The sequence below is a fragment of the Falco punctatus genome (genome assembly GCF_963210335.1).
Source record: "Falco punctatus genome assembly, chromosome: 3".
Lineage (NCBI taxonomy): Eukaryota > Metazoa > Chordata > Aves > Falconiformes > Falconidae > Falco > Falco punctatus.
In genome coordinates this window covers 105,702,667-105,715,254 of record NC_137582.1, presented here as the reverse complement: position 1 = coordinate 105,715,254, position 12,588 = coordinate 105,702,667, and the positions used below count along the sequence as shown (strand labels likewise).

The 12,588-nt window shown below is 67.7% G+C and overlaps 1 protein-coding gene across 1 annotated transcript; it reads right to left on the bottom strand.

Annotated features, from left to right (window-relative positions):
* Positions 1 to 25: 25 nt before the first annotated feature.
* PLEKHG5 (pleckstrin homology and RhoGEF domain containing G5) lies at positions 26 to 12,387 on the bottom strand. The gene is made up of 22 exons (XM_080380190.1): positions 11,060 to 12,387; positions 9,159 to 9,235; positions 7,074 to 7,203; positions 6,790 to 6,892; positions 6,649 to 6,709; positions 6,453 to 6,544; positions 6,238 to 6,374; positions 6,013 to 6,161; positions 4,220 to 4,405; positions 3,877 to 4,047; positions 3,707 to 3,802; positions 3,567 to 3,617; positions 3,297 to 3,446; positions 3,111 to 3,221; positions 2,889 to 3,038; positions 2,664 to 2,801; positions 2,269 to 2,388; positions 2,046 to 2,178; positions 1,859 to 1,974; positions 1,645 to 1,787; positions 777 to 1,571; positions 26 to 663 (listed from the first exon to the last, which is right to left on the bottom strand). Exons 1-22 carry the CDS (start codon positions 11,190 to 11,192, stop codon positions 654 to 656), a joined length of 3,252 nt encoding a protein of 1,083 aa, XP_080236316.1. The 5' UTR covers positions 11,193 to 12,387; the 3' UTR covers positions 26 to 653.
* Between the last annotated feature and the right edge of the window lie 201 nt (positions 12,388 to 12,588).

Sequence of the window (12,588 nt, the reverse complement as noted above, 5' to 3'; positions counted from 1 at the left end):
GGCCCAGGGAGAGGCGAGACGGTTGTGAGCGTGCACCAGCTGGGTTTATTGCTCGGCCAGGACACGGAGCACAGCCCGGCACAGGACTGCAGCTGGGGCTCCGGCCGCCGCCACGTCCCCCCGTGGCTCCCACGCTCCAGCCCCAGGCTCTGCCGTCCATCCCACCCCACAGGGTAAACCCTGTTCCAGCCCAGCACCATCCCCTCCTGCCACAAGCCCCAGCCTCCTCCCCATGCTGCCCACAGCACCGTGCCACCAGCGCTGCGTCCCTCTCAGCACCTTCCCCACTCACCACCACCAACATCGTCATCCCTTCCTCACCCATGGGAGCCGCCCCCCGGTCCCCCACAGCCCCCTGCCCGATGCACCATGGCGTGGCTGGACCCCAATCGATAACCCTTATCTCTGCAGACAAGGGTTCAGCTTAAGCCATGTGCCACATCTGTCCCCGCTCCAGGGAGAAGCGGGCAGCCCCACGCCTCTCTGCCCAGGGCACGTCCTTGCCGAGGGGACCAGTCTGCATCCCCATTCGTGTCCCCACGGGTGTGGCATCCCAGTGCCCACTCTGCCCAGCCCCAGCATTACGCTACGGTTAGAAGTGGGAGCAGCTCCTTGGTGCATCCGCACGTCCATCCTTACCGCCCCGGTGGCTCTCAGACCTCCCTGCAAGGCACAAAGCAGGGAGAGAGACCCTCAGAGCTGGGACCTGGGGGCCCTGGCGAGCCTCTGGGAGGCCAAGGCCTCCTCTGAGAGCACACAGGCAGGAGTGCGCTTACGAGGCAGTCAGCGTGGAGTTGAGCAGCAGCGTGGTCCGGATCCGGTAAAGCTGTGTCAGCGTCAGCTTGCGGTGCTGTGCCGACTGCGGGTCTGAGAGGGTCCGGCGGGCAGCGGGCAGAGGGTTGTGACCAAGATCCCCTGGGAGGGACGCTGGGCTCTCCACTGGCTCCTCTGGCTCCGAGAGCTCGGAGGTGGAGCTGCCACAGCTGCCAGGGGCAGCCAGGGGACCAGGGGCTTGGCTAGTCCGGGGGGAGCTGGCACAGAGGTCAGAGAGGCTGCGGCTCTGGCTGAGGGGGGCTGGGGGGCCGGGGGGCAAAAGTAGGGGCAGGCTGGCTTCTGACTTGGACTTGAGCACCCTGGCTGGGCAGGGCAGGAGCTGCACAGGCATCCGGCGGCGCAGCCGGGGTGAGGGGGGCTGGGGGGCTGGGGGGGCCATGGGGGGCTCCCGCCCCTCCTCAGCTGCCCCTTCTGGCTGCCGGCCGAAGTCCCGCAGGGAGGCGGGTGAGAGCGTGCCATAGGCGCTGTCGATGGAGGACGAGCGGCAGCCGCCGGCCGAGGAGGCCATACCATGGGGCAGGGGTACAGGCAGGGCGCCTGCTGGCAGCTGCCGGGTGGGGGTCTCAGTGGAGGTGGGGGTGTCGGCAGAGGTGCCGGTGCCGATGGAGGTGCTGGTGCCAATGGAGGAACCATCTGAGGTTGAGCTGAAGGGTCCTGCATCCCAGTCCGGGGAGGAGAGCTCATCACTACCATCTGCCGCCACCATGGCGAGGGTCTCGGTGGAGCCATCAGAGGGGCTGTGGGGGCAACAGAGTCAGGAGGTGGCTGCAGCAGGCCGGGGGTGCGTGGTGCCCCCCTCCCGCTCCCTACCACTGCTGAGAGTCTGGGCTGGTGCTGCCGCGATGCAGGATGGTAGGTGAACTGGCAGCCGAGGCACCACTCTCGCCATCCTCCTCTTCCTCCTCCTCCTCCTCCTCCATGCGCCGGCGCTGCCTCAGCCGCTGCAGCAGGTTCTGGGGAGGGGAAGGTATCAGAGAGGCACGGGGCACCCGCAGGCCCCCCGCCTGCCCCCCGCGCCCCTCACCTGGGCGTTGCGCACTGCCTCAACCCAGCTGCGGCACAGCGACTGCCCACTGGCCTGGAAGGTGTAGGCGGCCACAGCGCTCCCCAGCTCATTCAGGTAGATGAGGAGGAAGGAGCCTGTGGGCAGGGGCCATCAGCAGTGTCCAGGGACTGCCCCCGCGGTCCCCAGCACCCCCAGCACCACTCACCCGGGTCCCTGAGCTCCCGGCAGATGACCTTGTCCACCAGCAAGGGTTGCCGGACCACCTTGGTACGCTCAGCCTTCTTGAGGGGCTTGGTGATGAGGAAGAGATCGGTGAAGAGGAAGCAGTAGACGTCCATCTGGGGGTGAGAACAGGGCGGTGGGTGCCGGCCAGCGTGGCAGGCGGGGGCGGGCAGGGGCCGGGGCTCCCCGTCCCCCGCAGTCCTCACCTTGCTGTCTTTACCTTCCCGCATCCGCAGGCTGCCCTCGAGAAGGAGCTGCCGGGTGTCCTCCGGGGAGGTGCCAGGGATGGGGGCCGTCAGGTCCAGCCGCAGGAACTCCTTCAGCAGCTGCCAGGAGCCCCCAGTGTCAGCGCCAGGCACGGCATGGGGTGGCACGGGGTAGCATAGCATGGCATGGGGTGGCTTGGCATGACATGGCATGGGTTGGATTAGCTTGGCATGAAATGACATCATAGGGTGGCATAGCGTGGTATGGTATAGGGTGGCATGACATGGCATGAGGTGGCATGGGTAGCATGGGGTAGCATGGCATGGGATGGCATAGGATGGCAAGACACAGGGTGGCAGAGCATGGCACGGCAGCTCCACCGCGCCCAGCCCACCTTGTCCACCTCGTCCGTGCTGCCCTCCACTACCTCGTAGGCATCGATGCGGCTGAGGATGGCGGCCAGGCGCTGCCGCTCCTGCCGCTGGCGCATCCGCGAGTTGACGTCGTTTATGAAGCGCTCCACAGAGCCAATCTGCAGCCAGGTTGGGTGGTGGGTTTGAGGGGCCAGGGAGCACGACCCCATGCTGCACCCCACTGCCCTGTGCCCCCAGCCCCTTACCATGGCAGTGATGGCATCGCGGGCACGTGGGTCGTCTGTCTTCTTCAGCACGGATTTGAGGAGCAGCGGGTACTTGGTGAGGCGCTGGTGGGGCTTCACCAGCATGTCACTTAGCTTCAAGCGGCTGCACTGCTCGTGCTTCTCAGCCCACTGTGGCACACAGGTGTCAGCCCTGGCACTGGCCCCAGCACCAGCCCCCCGGCCCCCACCCGCTCCCCTTACCGTCACGTAGGCGCGGAAAAGCTCACTGTCCCGCAGCAGTGCCCGCATGTACTCCATGCAGCCCTCCTCCTCCATGCAGTACCGCACATAGGGCTTGAAGAGGGAGCCAAACTGGGGGGTGCAGGGGGGTCACTGAGGGGTGCAGCACGGCACAACCCCCTGCCACGGCACGGAGTCTCCACTTACCATCTTGAAGCCATCGAGGAAGTCAATGGGGTCAAGCAGTGCCCCAGTCCGGCGTGCCTTGGCCAGCACTGGGGCCATGACGCCGCGCCACAGCTCACGGTGCAGCCGGATAATATCCCCGATGTTGCTGAAGAGCCGCTCAGCATCCACCTGCAGGGGTGAGGCAGGTCGCTGCACGGGGACGCCACCCTCCCCCTGCCAGCGCGCCCAGACCGAGGTCCGTACTCTGACCCAGGGGGACCCCAGTCCCCGCCGCCCTCCACCGCTCACCTCGCAGAGCAGCCCCGACTCCTGCAGGTTCAGCAGGCAGCAGAGGAAGAGCTGCAGGGACAGAGGGGGGAGCCGGTGGGGGTGCAGCCGCGCCCCCCGGCCCCCTGTTGCAGTGCGGCGTGGCTGCCGCTGGCACTCACATCAGTGATGACTTTGAGCTTGCGGATGTAGGTGGCCTCGGTGTGCAGCAGCTCCCAGATGGCTTCCTGCTGGTGGCACTGCCGGCGTGACAGGGCCTGCCGGGCTGAGCGTCAGCACCGTGCCGGTGGCTGGGCAGAGCCACCACGGTCCCCCAGCCTCCCAGCCCTACCTCCGTGCCATGGATGATCTGCTGCCAGCTCTCCTCCAGCGCCAGCCCGGCCTCATCCCCATCCTCCTCCCAGGAGTCGCGGTCGAAGCGGAGCTGGGGCGGCAGCTTGGGCAGCCCGAAGGCGCTGTAGGCATGCAGCCGGCTCGCCAGCTGCTCCAGCTTCTCAGTCTCCTGGCCGAAAGCGAGGGGCTGGCTAAGGGACCGGCAGGGACATGCCGTGGACCCCCCCCTCACCCTGCCCGCAGAGCTGGGGGGCTTGAGTCCCGGGGTGACCCATCCCAGCTCCCCAGCGCAGCTGCCAGCAGCTCCCATGTCCGCTCCTGGCACCCACACTCCCACCTACCCGCCCAAAGGAGCCGGCACTGGTGCTGGAGCCAAAGAGGCCGCTGAAGCGGCTGGCAGCGCGGTTCTTCCAGGTGTCAGTGCCATTGGCGGGCAGGGGGCTGCCGCTGTGCGGGGCTGGCTCGGGGCTGGGGATGCTGGCGTCCCCCAGAAACTCTGTCATGTTCTTCCTCCGGCGGCCCGGTGCCTGCAGCGGGGACAGCAGGTGCCCCCGGGGTCAGCGCCCAGCACAGGCGTTCACCGGGATGGGGACAGTGGCACGGCACAGCACAGCAGGGCTGACCTGGAGCACCCACGGGACAGACAGACACCCACCCGGACGGCACCCCCGGGCAGCAGGGTACCCCCCCGGCCACGCTCCCCGGCCCGCACTGACCTGCCTACCTGCATCCTGGGGGCGCAGGGCCCCGGGTGCCGCCTGGCCCAGCCAGGCCAGGTGTGGGCAAGCGGCCGCGGGAGCTGGGGGGCTCAGGGCATCCCGCGGGGAGCAGCGCCCGGCCGAGCCGCCCACCCAGCCGCGCACCCAGCTCGGACAGCGGGGCCCGAGCCGGGCAGGCTGCGGCCGGGCTCCTCCGAAACAAAAGGAGGTGGGGCCAGCGCAGAAAACCTAATTTCCCTCCTCGCCAGATAAGCTAACCAGAACCAAACAATTCACCGGCAGAGATCAAAGCCCCCCAGCCGGCCGTGAGAGCTGGGCCACGGCCAAGCGGCTCCTGCCGTCCCAGGCACCACCGCAGCGGCGGCCGCCCCGCAGCCCCCTGCGCTGTGCCGGGATGTGCCCGCTGCCGTCTCCTTGCCCCAACTCAAAGGGCAGCAGGGCCGGGGCTGCCTGCCTGTCACAGGGCACAGCACACCGCTGCCGCTGCCGTTGCCCAGCACAGCCCCGCGCCGTGCCACATCCCCAGGCCGCGGCAGGAGAGCCACCGCGGCACCATCCCCGCCACGGGAGAGCCACCGCGGCACCATCCCCGCCACAGGAGAGCCACCGCGGCACCATCCTCGCCACTCACCGCACCGCCGTGTCCCCGGGTGCCCCGGACGCTGCCAGCCCCATCGCCCCGGCGCGGCCCAGCTCCCACCTGCCCCCAGGGAGGCGGTCGGGGCTGAGACCCACGCAAGGGTGGCCGGTTGCCTGCTGGCCCCGCTGCCTTGCTGGGGCCGTGCCGGTCCTGCAGCCAGGAGTCGTAGTGCCGGACGCGGGCAGCCACCAGCCCTGGCCACACAGCCAGCTTGCTACCCTCACAGGCTGCCAGTGTGGGGCCAAGCGCCAGGTCCTCCCTGCTGGCCCCACTGAGCTGCTCCCCGTGAGCCTGGCAGCCTGCTCCCATGGGGAGTGGCAACCAGCCCAGCCCCACACCTTATCTGGGGCCAGGGTCCATGGGGCAGGACCCAGCTGTGCTCAGCAGCTGCCAGGCGTGGTGGTGAGAGGAGGGCTGGTGGCCAGGGCGAGCCGCAGAGCCGCGCGAGCCCCGGAGCCACGGTGGCACTGAGTGGCTACCACTGCTGGGGGCCCTGCAGCTCCTGTTTGCCTTTGCTCTGGTGCCAGCCTGTACGTGGCACAGCTGTGGGGCTGGTGCCACCAGTGGAGCTGCTATGTCTGGCACAGGGCACTGCCCATGCATTGCCACCAGAGAGCTTGGGGGGGTCCTCAGCCCACACCGTGCAAAACCATCTGGGAGACACCGTGCTGCTGCCCCATGTCCCCATCCTCTCAGCAAGGAGAGCTACAGAGGAACCCTGCGCCCCACCACCCTTCCCCAATTCACCCCACCAAGGGCTGGCACCAGCACTCACCAGGCTGTCGGTGCCCTCCCAGTGTCCTGGCACTAGTTCCAGTGCTGGCCTGAGGAGCGCAGCGGTGCCAGCAGGGTGCAAGATGGGCAAGCTGGCTGACCTGGCATCCCGCACCGCCTGCTCCACCTTCAGCTCATCCCCGGGCTTGGCTGCAGAAGCATTGGGTGGTCAGAGTCCCCCAGGAGCCCTGGGGCGGCCAAGCCTCCCACCAGGCCCCCGCCGCACCTTTCACCCGCAGGTAGTGCCCCCCAAAGCGGTATGCCTCGAACTGGAGGGAGAGTGGCGTGTGGGACTGGTCCAGGTAGATGTCCACCTTGCCCAGCTCGATCGCCTTCCTCTCGAAGACTGGCAGCAGCACCTCCCTGTGGGGACACGAGCCCCACGTCCATCTCCGCATTTGTCCCCATATCGGTCCCTGCATCCATCCCCGGCAGACTCACCCCAGGGACTTCTTCTTCGTGGCTGGCACGATCTCCGCCTCCACATTGATGCCGAGGTCGAACTTCAGGGTGAAGCATTCCTTGCTGGGGTCCTGGGGGAGAACGGCAGCCGTTCACCCAGGGGTCCCTCCCACCCACTGGGGCCATGCTGCTGCTGCCCCACCGAGCACCCTGGGGAGCGGGGCCGGTGCCTTACGTCCGTGTGCCTGCGCCGAGCCTTCTTCTTGGGCAGCTTCAGCGCCGAGCTCCTCCACTCCCTGGGGGCACAGGGTGGGCAGATTGACGGGGATGCCATGTGCTGGGGACATGGAGGGGACGTGCAGGGCCAGGGGCTCACCCTCTGCTCTCTGCCGGTCCCTCCTCTTCCTCCTCCACATCGGAGGCAGGACTGGTGCGTGGGGGGCACGAGCGCGTCGACATGTTGCGGGCCAGGATGGAGCCTGCAAATGGGCGTCAAGCCAGGCTGTGCCAGCACCGGCTGCATCCCTCTCCCACCCCTGCGCTGCACCAGCCCCACGTGCATCCCGTTCCCATCCCTGCATCACGCCGCCCCCCCGAGCGCATCCTGGTGCCACAGAGCTGCTGGGAGCAGCGGTGCCAGCCACATCCAGCCTGGCTCACCTTGCGGGGGCAGGTTGAAGCGGATGTGGCCATCGAAGTGCATGGCGCCATGGAGGCGGCCGTCGCAGAGCTCACACAGGCTGAGGGGGCCGCTGCGGTTCAGCTGCCGGCATTCCACGTGGTGGCATACCTGCGGGTGCACGTGGCCGTCAGGCACGGGCTGCTCGAGGGCTACCAGCTATGGCACCATGAGCAGCGGGGACCCCCCTTCCCATCCCCAGCCGCTGCTGGCACAACGCTCAGAGGCAACGTTGAGGCCAGAGCAGGTGTAGGGAGAGTACCGTGAGCAGGATACAGCCATAAGGCTGGGGGTTCTGCACCGCAGAGCCCCCTCCCCGCTCTGCCGCACTGAGCAAGGACTCCGGGAAGGCTGCATAGGCCTAAGCATGGAAGGGGAGCCGGGGGATGGCCACCTGCACCCGTGCCACCCACACCTTGCTGGGTGCCCAGGAGGCCACCCTCCCACGCCGCAGCCCCTTTGTGCTGGCGGGAGCGGTGTCCCTGCAGCAGGACGGAGGAAGCGAGCGTCTGCACTGAAACAATGCTTGAAGCCGGCGCATTTCCTCCGATTGTGTGCTGGCCATGGCCGCGGCCCCAGCCCCGCCGGGCATTCACAGCAGGTTATTTTTAAACCCCTGGCCGGGCCCCCAGCACGGTGCACGGCCTGTGACCCTCAGCCAGCGCCCGCCTCACTGGGACCTCCAGCTGGCCCTGCTCCTAGGGGCCACGGCGCTGCCGGCCACTGCCAGCGACCCCCCCTGCACCTCCGGCCCGGCCCTGTCTCCACGCGGGACCCCCATCGCCACCCTGCACGTGGAGGGGTGCGAGGGGTTGCGGGGAGGAGCGAGCCCTGTCCAGGCTTGCCTGCAGCACACCGTGCGCTGCGGGGAGGAAGCGCCCGTGCAGCTCCAGCCGCCCCCGCTTCCTGCCCTCCTTCCTCCCGGCGCTGCTGAGGTCAGAGCTGACGCGCTCCCACCACCCTCGCACTCCCCGAGAGGCCGCCAGTCCCTCCGCAGCACCCACCAGTGTCCTACCCTGGGCCATGGGGCAGCCCCAGCCCCAGGATGGCCCGTGTCCCCCTCCTCCCGTCCCACCACATGTCCCAGCCTGCCAGCGTCGCGGCCGTTGCGGCACCTGCGAGACAAGGAGCACAGCCGCAGGCTGCAGGCGGTGGCTGCAGCTGGCACGTGCTCGGTGGGCACCCCCTGGGACCCTCAGCAGCCGCCCCACCAGGATGTGGGGCTCCCATCCACCCCATGCTGGCAGCTCAGCCCTGGGCTCGCCCCGCAGGAGGAGCCAGGCAGGATGCCCAAACCCCTCTGCCCACCCCAGGGATCGGCCCCCAGCCCCACCTCGCTCCCAGCACGTGGCAGCTTTACCCTCGGCAGCTGCCCCACGAAGCGAGGGGGACGTGGTGCAGGATGAGCCCCCAGCCCAGCCAGGGCCCCGAGTCCCACGCTACCTGCCAGGTGCCCTTGGGGGTCTCTGGCAACAGCAGCAGGGTGGCCCCAGAGGGTCCCTCCTGGTGGTCCCAGCCGCACCCCGAGGCAGCTGCAGCCCTGCACCACACCTGCCCTCGCCGGCACCGGCTCTGCCACCCCAGCCATGCCAAGGCAGTGCAGCGGCACACCTCCCAGCGTGGCCGGGCGCCCGTCCTGCCTGCTGCGCCAAAGACACTGCCCGCGGTCCGGCACGGGAACCCCAGGGGCTCACTGGGAGCCGGTGCCGGTCCAGCCTGGCCCCACACCCGGCCAGCTGGTGGGAGAGGAGGGACCCTAAATCCACTCCGGTGCCATGGTAGTGAGTGGCAGCGGGGACAGGCTGGAGCGGATTAGCCTGAATCACACCAGCTAGGGGAAACAGGTAGATGCCACCGTGCTGTTAAATGCCGGCAGGACCGCAACCCACCAGGGAATGCACGCCGGCATGGGCCAGGGGGACGTGGCTGGTAGGGGGCTGCCAGCCATGCTAGGAGGGCTCTGGAGAGCGGCGGGTCAGGCAGAGCCGCACGCTGCCCCTTCTCACCCGTGGGACCGATGCCGGGCGGCAGCTGCCCGGTGCTGCCCACCACCCCACCGGACCCACCTTCACCGCTCTCCTCTCGCCGGTGCAGTCAGGGTTCTGGCAGCGCAGCACTGTCTCCTCTGGTGGGCACGGCTCGGCTGCAGGAGAGAGCAGGGATCAGTGCCAGGGTGCCGCGGTGAGCCCCCCGCCCCCAGCCCCGCTCCCAGCCCTGCCCGCACAGGGGGCTCCCACACCGCAGTCCCTGGGCTTCAGAGCTTGGCAATGCCAAGGCTGGGCCCGCCTGCCCCCGCCTGCCCCGCCGCCTGTCCAGGGGGCTGCAACCCCGTGCCCAAGAGCCAGGGCTACATCCCCGCTGGGGGAAGGCACCGTGCATTCCGCAGCATCAGGCTCCGGCACCTCCTTCCTAGCACCCCAAGTTGTAAGATCAGGATGCGGACCTGCCCCAGCTCCCCCGGGGCTGCAGCAGGAACGCTAAATGTGCCACTTGCCAGCGCCCAGCCGGGCTTAGGAGCCACTTTAAGCTTTGACAGTTAAATCGGCCTTAGGGACAAATCCTATTTTGAAGGCTTTTGTTACGCGTCGCATCTAATCATTTAAAAATAACAGACACTAGCAAACGAGCAGCAGGAAGCCTCCTGCAGGGTAGCCCCACTGCGGGGCAGGGATGCTCCCATGGGAAGCTGCGCTGCCAGACCCGGAGGTGATGCAGAGAGGCCCGGCAGCACCGCTGCACCAGGCGGCACCGGCCAGCGCGGCCACACCAGCTCCAGCAGCAGGGCAGCCGGCACAGGGGCTTCCCCCGCTGCACCGCTCCCCTCTCCCACATCCCTCCTGCCAACAAAAACAGCATCCGCGCCGGCCCGAGCGGGACCGCGGCCAAGGCCGGGGTTAGACTCAGTCTGCGGGGAAAAAAAACGTCTTTTGGGGCAGCGCTGAAAAAGCTGCTGCTTCTGCTGGGGGAGAGGGAGGCGATCCGGATGGGTGCCCGCTGCCCCAGCTCCCAGCCCGCAGGCAGCGCCGGGCGCAGGCAGGGTGCCCACGCCGGCAGGGGCTGCGGCAGCATGGCAGGCGCTGCTGGGCGATGGTGCGGGAGCAGCCAGGCAGGGCTCGGCTTGCCACCCCCCGGGAGAGGGCTGGGAGCTGGGGTACCCGCTGCCCCTGCGGCGGGAGCACAATGAGGGCTCTGTCCCCGCGGCCGCCCCGCAGCGCCCGCCAGGCTGGGCCAGGCCCCCGCCCCCCGCCACCACCGTTTCACTTGACCTATCGGGAATAATAACGGAAACAAATAAGAAATTCTTTCACGCACCCAAGGGAAAGTTTTCCAAACTCACCGAAAACCCGAGGCCGGCCAGAGCAGCCGGTGGTGCCAGGGACCAGCCCCACGCTGCAGCCACCGGCATGGCCGGAGCCGCGTGGGTTTTCCTGAACGCCGGCCCTGGCAGCGGGTCACACGCACACTAAGGCCTTTGGTGTGCCAGGCAGGAGCTCCTCGGCAGGGAGCGTCCAGGGGACCCCCAGTTTCTGGCAGAGGCAGGAGGGTGCCCAGGTCCCCACCAGACACTTCAGGGGCTGAAGGAGGGATCCTGACCCCAGCAGCTCCTCTCCCCAGCCAGACACCTCCTCCTCCTCCTCCTCCTCCTCCTCCCGCTGCTGCCGGCCGTGTTATCGTGCCTGGCTCTCCCGGTGACAGCAAACGAGTTTGAAACCGGACCGTCCTTGCACCAGAGCGCACCGTGGCAGCTCGCCGTTTCAGATGCCTGTCTGAGCTGGGAGGGAGCGGGGCCGGCGCCACAGGTCGGTTTGCTGAGCGCTCCCCATCTGCACCTGCAGCATCCCCACAGCATCCCTGCTCCCGATGGAGCTTCTCCTGGCCCCTCACCCTCGTTGCCAGGGCGGGAGGTTTTTGGCCAAGTGTGGCTGCCCGCAGCCTGCTGGCCCCCCGCGGCCCCCCAGCCACCTACCCCCAAGCTCCTCGCTGATGTCCAGGCTGGAGCTCCAGGAGAAGCGCTCCACCGCCCCGTACTCCAGCCCCGCCAGCCCAGCAGGCAAAGCCTCCAGCTCATAGGCACCCCGCTTCCTCCAGTACAGAAACATCCTGGGGTCACGGCCGGGGGGCCCCCCGGAGCCGTGCCCGCCCCGCTGGGGCCACCGCTGGGACTAACCAGGGGAGAGGGGCTCCAGCTTTAAGAGCAGATCCTGGTCTCCGGACAAGCGGCGCATTCACGCCGGTGGCCGGCCGGGAGCCGTGGAGCGGCAGAGGGTGCTGCTGGAGGCTGCCCAGCGCCCGCGCGGGGGGCACACAAAGGGCCTTTCTTCAGCCTCCTACAGACATTGCACAAATTTCACTTTCCGCCGTCTATGAAAGACATTCGGCTGCGGAGACAAGACGCGCTTGTGATTAAAATAATCGGCATGAAGAGGGGGGCTGTTCGGCGGCTCCACCGTCAGATGGCTTTTGGGGGGGCAGGAATGCACCGCTCTGAGCCCCGGCTGCACCCCCGCACGTCTGGGCTCCCAGCCGGCGTAGGGAAAGCCAGGGGTCTTTAGAGGGGGTTTCCCCCCTCCTAAATCTGAGTGAACGGGAAAGCAACAGACAGGGCTTAAAACCCGCACAGGCAGCGCAGGATGGCACCTTTGTCCTGCCCCATGCAAAACCCTCCCTAAACCAGGCAGAAAAACAAGATAGCGCGCGGGATGATCAGCCGGGATAAGACCAGCCCAGCCCCCAAACTCATTGGCACCAACAGCATCTTCTCCCAAAGGCGCTCCACGCTCCCCGTCGTTTCGCTACTTCTAGGCACCCTGTGCCAGAAAAGGTAGCCAGAACTTAAGAAAAAAATCGTTGAAGTTAAGAGATGCCAAAGTATTAAAAATAAATTCTCGCTTTATTTAGCAAGTCCTTGATGTTCTAAGTGCTAAGGAACCCATTTCGTATCCGTGACGTTACCGAGTGCCCCAACCCTCTCTAACGGGATGCTATGCTGTGGTTTACACTCCAAAGCCCCCCGCTGCCACCGTCCCCCCCGGGGCAGACCCGCGGTGAGCACTAGCACCAGGCCTGGTCCCCTCCGCCCCAGACCACTGCACCCGCATCCAGGCCCCGGCACTGCCACCTTGGTCCCCCCAGCCAGGCCCAGAACCGGACACTTGAAGCGCAGCACGGGTGGGTTACTCACTCGTCTCCCATCTCCAAGGTGAGGACCCCCACCCAGCGAGTGTGGGGTCTGGCACCCTCGGCCAGGCTCAGCGGATGCTGGGGGGGCCAGTGACAGCACCCAGGGGGATGCTTGGCCCCAGGGGGGGTGGGTGCCAGGCATTTCAACCGCACCACTCACCCATCTCACCTTTCCCAGTGCCTTTTCCACCAGTTCCCCTGTGACTTCAATGCCCGCCTGGCCCTGCTCGGGATTTTTTCCCCCGGCTCTGCCACGGCCCCTGTATTTATTTTAGCTGCTGTTCGGGCCAGGTTGCTGGCCAAGTCCTTTCTTCC